General features: G+C 37.0%; 1 protein-coding gene across 3 annotated transcripts in view; it reads right to left on the bottom strand.

The window, feature by feature from the left end:
- Window positions 1-5,104, bottom strand: part of LOC115153847 (ubiquitin-like protein 3) — a 48,535-nt gene extending 43,431 nt beyond the window's left edge. For all 3 annotated transcript variants that reach the window (XM_029699462.1, XM_029699460.1, XM_029699461.1), the window contains exon 1: window positions 4,470-5,104. In XM_029699462.1, coding sequence (XP_029555322.1) covers window positions 4,470-4,508 — 39 coding nt within the window. In that variant the 5' untranslated portion in view covers window positions 4,509-5,104. The remainder of the gene's footprint in view (window positions 1-4,469) is intronic.
- Between the last annotated feature and the right edge of the window lie 1,490 nt (window positions 5,105-6,594).

Raw genomic sequence — 6,594 nt, 5'->3', positions numbered from 1 at the left:
CAGTTATTAGCCAGAGTTATTAACAGAGTTATTAACCAGTTATTAACCAGTTATTAGCCAGAGTTATTAACCAGTTATTAGCCAGAGTTATTAACCAGTTATTAACCAGAGTTATTAACCAGAGTTATTAACCAGAGTTATTTACCATTTATTAACCAGTTATTAGCCAGAGTTATTAACCAGAGTTATTAACCAGTTATTAACCAGTTATTAACCAGAGTTATTAACCAGTTATTAACCAGTTATTAACCAGAGTTATTAACCAGAGTTATTAACCAGTTATTAACCAGAGTTATTAACCAGTTATTAGCCAGAGTTATTAACCAGTTATTAACCAGTTATTAGCCAGAGTTATTAACCAGAGTTATTAACCAGAGTTATTAACCAGTTATTAACCAGAGTTATTAACCAGTTATTAACCAGTTATTAACCAGGGTTATTAACCAGTTATTAACCAGAGTTATTAACCAGTTATTAACCAGAGTTATTAACCAGAGTTATTAACCAGTTTTTAACCAGAGTTATTAACCAGAGCTATTAACCAGAGTTATTAACCAGTTATTAACCAGTTATTAACCAGAGTTATTAACCAGAGTTATTAACCAGAGTTATTTACCAGTTATTAACCAGTTATTAGCCAGAGTTATTAACCAGAGTTATTAACCAGTTATTAACCAGTTATTAACCAGAGTTATTAACCAGTTATTAGCCAGTTATTAGCCAGAGTTAATAACCAGAGTTATTAACCAGAGTTATTAACCAGAGTTATTAACCAGAGTTATTAACCAGTTATTAACCAGAGCTATTAACCAGAGTTATTAACCAGAGTTATTAACCAGTTATTAACCAGAGTTATTAACCAGAGTTATTAACCAGTTATTAACCAGAGTTATTAACGCATTATTAACCAGAGTTATTAACCAGAGTTATTAACCAGAGTTATTAACCAGAGCTATTAACCAGAGTTATTAACCAGAGTTATTAACCAGAGTTATTAACCAGTTATTAGCCAGAGTTATTAACAGAGTTATTAACCAGTTATTAACCAGTTATTAGCCAGAGTTATTAACCAGTTATTAGCCAGAGTTATTAACCAGTTATTAACCAGAGTTATTAACCAGAGTTATTAACCAGTTATTAACCAGTTATTAACCAGAGTTATTAGCCAGTTATTAACCAGAGTTATTAACCAGAGTTATTAACCAGAGTTATTTACCAGTTATTAACCAGTTATTAGCCAGAGTTATTAACCAGAGTTATTAACCAGTTATTAACCAGTTATTAACCAGAGTTATTAACCAGTTATTAACCAGTTATTAACCAGAGTTATTAACCAGTTATTAACCAGAGTTATTAACCAGAGTTATTAACCAGTTATTAGCCAGAGTTATTAACCAGTTATTAGCCAGAGTTATTAACCAGTTATTAACCAGTTATTAACCAGAGTTATTAACCAGAGTTATTAACCAGTTATTAACCAGTTATTAACCAGTTATTAACCATTTATTAACCAGAGTTATTAGCCAGTTATTAACCAGAGTTATTAACAGAGTTATTAACCAGTTATTAACCAGTTATTAACCAGAGTTATTAACCAGTTATTAGCCAGAGTTATTAACCAGTTATTAGCCAGAGTTATTAACCAGTTATTAACCAGAGTTATTAACCAGAGTTATTAACCAGAGTTATTAACCAGTTATTAACCAGTTATTAACCAGAGTTATTAGCCAGTTATTAACCAGAGTTATTAACCAGAGTTATTAACCAGAGTTATTTACCAGTTATTAACCAGTTATTAGCCAGAGTTATTAACCAGAGTTATTAACCAGTTATTAACCAGTTATTAACCAGAGTTATTAACCAGTTATTAACCAGTTATTAACCAGAGTTATTAACCAGTTATTAACCAGAGTTATTAACCAGAGTTATTAACCAGTTATTAGCCAGAGTTATTAACCAGTTATTAACCAGTTATTAGCCAGAGTTATTAACCAGAGTTATTAACCAGAGTTATTAACCAGTTATTAACCAGAGTTATTAACCAGTTATTAGCCAGAGTTATTAACCAGTTATTAACCAGTTATTAACCAGAGTTATTAACCAGTTATTAGCCAGTTATTAGCCAGAGTTATTAACCAGAGTTATTAACCAGAGTTATTAACCAGAGTTATTAACCAGTTATTAGCCAGAGAAATTAACCAGAGTTATTAACCAGAGTTATTAACCAGAGTTATTAACCAGAGTTATTAACCAGTTATTAACCAGAGTTATTAACCAGAGTTATTAACCAGTTATTAACCAGAGTTATTAACGCATTATTAACCAGAGTTATTAACCAGAGTTATTAACCAGAGTTATTAACCAGAGCTATTAACCAGAGTTATTAACCAGTGTTATTAACCAGAGTTATTAACCAGTTATTAGCCAGAGTTATTAACAGAGTTATTAACCAGTTATTAACCAGTTATTAGCCAGAGTTATTAACCAGTTATTAGCCAGAGTTATTAACCAGTTATTAACCAGAGTTATTAACCAGAGTTATTAACCAGAGTTATTAACCAGTTATTAACCAGTTATTAACCAGTTATTAACCAGAGTTATTAGCCAGTTATTAACCAGAGTTATTAACCAGAGTTATTTACCAATTATTAACCAGTTATTAACCAGAGTTATTAACCAGTTAATAACCCGTTATTAACCAGAGTTATTAACCAGTTATTAACCAGTTATTAACCAGAGTTATTAACCAGAGTTATTAACCAGTTATTAACCAGAGTTATTAACCAGAGTTATTAACCAGTTATTAGCCAGAGTTATTAACCAGTTATTAACCAGTTATTAGCCAGAGTTATTAACCAGAGTTATTAACCAGTTATTAACCAGTTATTAGCCAGAGTTATTAACCAGGTAACAGTTATTAACCAGAGTTATTAACCAGTTATTAACCAGAGTTATTAACCAGTTATTAACCAGTTATTAACCAGAGTTATTAACCAGTTATTAACCAGTTATTAACCAGAGTTATTAACCAGTTATTAACCAGAGTTATTAACCAGAGTTATTAAGGCATTCATACAGTAGATAAGCAGCGAGCAGCGAGAATGTGCATGCCTGGGGAAGGTGAGGGCGCACCACGCAACTTCACACAGACAGGGCGAAATGTCAACAGTAGCTAAACTACTGCCGCTCAATCTGTCCTTCTCATACATTTCCCCTATTTAATACCAAATATCGTTTAATCATTAACCTCGTATTAAATGGAAAATAAATTATAGCCATCTGAATAGCCAAAATAACGTATTATTTCCTAGATTAATGTGGTTGTTGAATTTTTCTGTATTGATGCAGTGCGCTCACACCAATAGATGTTGTAAAAGAGCTCAATGGAAGCAGACCAGGACACCGGATTGGAGCAAATTCAACAACAAATCTGCTTTAACAAAGTGGATATTCTTCAAAAATCCGTCATGATTGACGTATTGTAACTGGCCCACAATGTCTGGATATGTTTGGCTGTTTTAGGTGCATAACATGTATTCGTTGTTTTTTTTTTATCAGGTTTAGAAGTGACTGCTAAATGCTAAACTCCTGTTCGTATAAACTGGTAGCATTGCTAGCATACAGAAATCGGTATTGGTGGTGGTGGTGGTGGTGGTCAAAAGTCGTTTTTAACTGCAATGCAGATGATTGGTGACGATGACATGAACATATATTGGGGTTGACATCCATACAAGCATTTATACTCCGATTTCTACTTCAACATTGTGTGAAATTACACATTTAAACAATAGTCTAAATGTTGGACTAATTTCGATGTGGGGCAATGAGGAGATTTGGACTCTTTCCCCCCCCTCCTCTCCACGCGTTTCCATTGTTTGGGTCGAGTTGCATTGACCTCTTTTTACCGCATCTATCACACACACTGGTTAAATCAACGTTGTTTCAACGGGGAATAAACGTTGAAGTGACGTCTGTGCCCAGTGGGAAGACAATCATGTATCACAGACCAATTCGCAATATGTGTTTTTTTTATTTTTTACGTTGGAGGGCAAAGTGGTATACATCGAACGGTTTACATTTTCTACTGAAACATTCATTGGCACATTCTCAAATGGTTTTATTAACATGGGAAACATATTTTAACGACCCCTGGGTTTATAAGCGCGGATATCGACTCTGAAGCTTTAGTATATATTTTGCGGTACAGTGGAAAGCGCGCTGGACTTCGGGCTAGAAGGTCGTGGGTTCGAGACCCGCTCCCTCCCTGTTTCATTACAGTATGTTTACATTGCCGAAGTAAGTTAAATTAGATCATAAACAAAAGTTAAATAAACAATCCAAATTAAATGTAAACATTACACTAACATTAGTTTCAGAGGAATAGAGACATTTAAAATGTCATATTATGACGCTATGTTTTTATAACGATGTGCCAATAGTTAAAATAAAGAAATAAAGAAATCTCTCACCATGTCCGCGGGGGTAGAGCCTGTCATCTTGGAATCCATCCACAGTAGGGCTTCACGGAAGGAAATAAATACTATTTCGTTGTCTTTTAAACGTCGTAGACTGTAAATTAGGAGTCTTCGACAATCAGTTAACCGTCCAAAAACACCTAGTTACTAAATTCCGTTGGTATCACAACTCTCCGTTCAGAGGCAGGAAAGAAATGTTGAAATGTGTTATTCTATTTCACATTTATTCTGTGTGTATTTTTTTTCTTCCTGTTAAAAGGCAGGTTTCTCAAAACAGACTGGATGTGGTTATAGATTCGATCGGAGGGCCCCCATTGACCCCAAATATGTAAAAATATCAGCCTTTATAAAAGGTCCCTACGCCATTGGAAAACCAAAATATATCGCGCTGTAACATTAGGAAATACCGATCTCGCTGTAAAAATCGGAACGACTCTTCTGTTCCAAATTTTTAAAAAACGAAAACCCTCCGCCGTCCTAAACGTTCCGTGGCTTTAAAAAAAATAATCTCTCGGTCATACTCCGAAAAGCAGAGTTAAACCATCGTTTTTTAGTCACAGACTTTGTTCCTGACTCTCTTCTGCCAATCTGTCATCCTGACTCAGAAGAACATGGCGGCAGTACTGTGAAAAAAGGTGGTAGGAGAGGAGGGTGGGGAGAGTGGGAGTTTATTTTCACACGAGTGAACACACACAAACACACACTCCGGGAGGGGGGGGTCGAGTAAAGTGACCCTAGACACAAATCAAGGTGACCAGTCTATAAAAAGTCTGAAGATATTTACATCAAACCAAATTGTATTTGTCACATGTGCCAAATAAAACAAGTCTAGATCTTACAGTGAAATGCTTACTTACAAGCCCTTAACCAATAATGCAGTTCAAGAAACAGAGTTAAGAAAATATTTACTAAATAAACTAAAGTAAAATATATATATATATATATATAAAAGTAACACAAGAAAATTACATAACAATAAAGAGGAGATATACAGGGGGTACCAGTACAGAGTCAATGTGGAGGCTATATACAGGGGGTACCGGTACAGAGTCAATGTGGAGGCTATATACAGGGGGTACCGGTACAGAGTCAATGTGGAGGCTATATACAGGGGGTACCAGTACAGAGTCAATGTGGAGGCTATATACAGGGGTACCGGTACAGAGTCAATGTGGAGGCTATATACAGGGGGTACCGGTACAGAGTCATGTGGAGGCTATATACAGGGGGGTACCGGTACAGAGTCAATGTGGAGGCTATATACAGGGGGTACCGGTACAGAGTCAATGTGGAGGCTATATACAGGGGGCACCGGTACAGAGTCAATGTGGAGGCTATATACAGGGGGTACCGGTACAGAGTCAATGTGGAGGCTATATACAGGGGGCACCGGTACAGAGTCAATGTGGAGGCTATATACAGGGGGTACCGGTACAGAGTCAATGTGGAGGCTATATACAGGGGGCACCGGTACAGAGTCAATGTGGAGGCTATATACAGGGGGTACCGGTACAGAGTCAATGTGGAGGCTATATACAGGGGGTACCAGTACAGAGTCAATGTGGAGGCTATATGCAGGGGGTACCGGTACAGAGTCAATGTGGAGGCTATATACAGGGGGGTACCGGTACAGAGTCAATGTGGAGGCTATATGCAGGGGGTACCGGTACCGAGTCAATGTGGAGGCTATATACAGGGGGTACCGGTACAGAGTCAATGTGGAGGCTATATACAGGGTGTTACGGTACAGAGTCAATGTGGAGGCTATATACAGGGGGGTACCGGTACAGAGTCAATGTGGAGGCTATATGCAGGGGGTACCAGTACAGAGTCAATGTGGAGGCTATATACAGGGGGTACCGGTACAGGGTCAATGTGGAGGCTATATACAGGGGGTACTGGTACAGTGTCAATGTGGAGGCTATATACAGGGGTACCGGTACAGGGTCAATGTGGAGGCTATATACAGGGGGTACCGGTACAGAGTCAATGTGGTGGCTATATACAGGGTGTTACGGTACAGAGTCAATGTGGAGGCTATACACAGGGGGTACCGGTACAGAGTCAATGTGGAGGCTATACACAGGGGGTACCGGTACAAGGACATTCAGAGACTTGT

This window comes from Salmo trutta, chromosome 19, assembly GCF_901001165.1.
Source record: "Salmo trutta chromosome 19, fSalTru1.1, whole genome shotgun sequence".
NCBI lineage: Eukaryota > Metazoa > Chordata > Actinopteri > Salmoniformes > Salmonidae > Salmo > Salmo trutta.
Note: the sequence above shows the minus strand (reverse complement) of the source record. Positions and strands in the feature narration are given on the sequence as shown.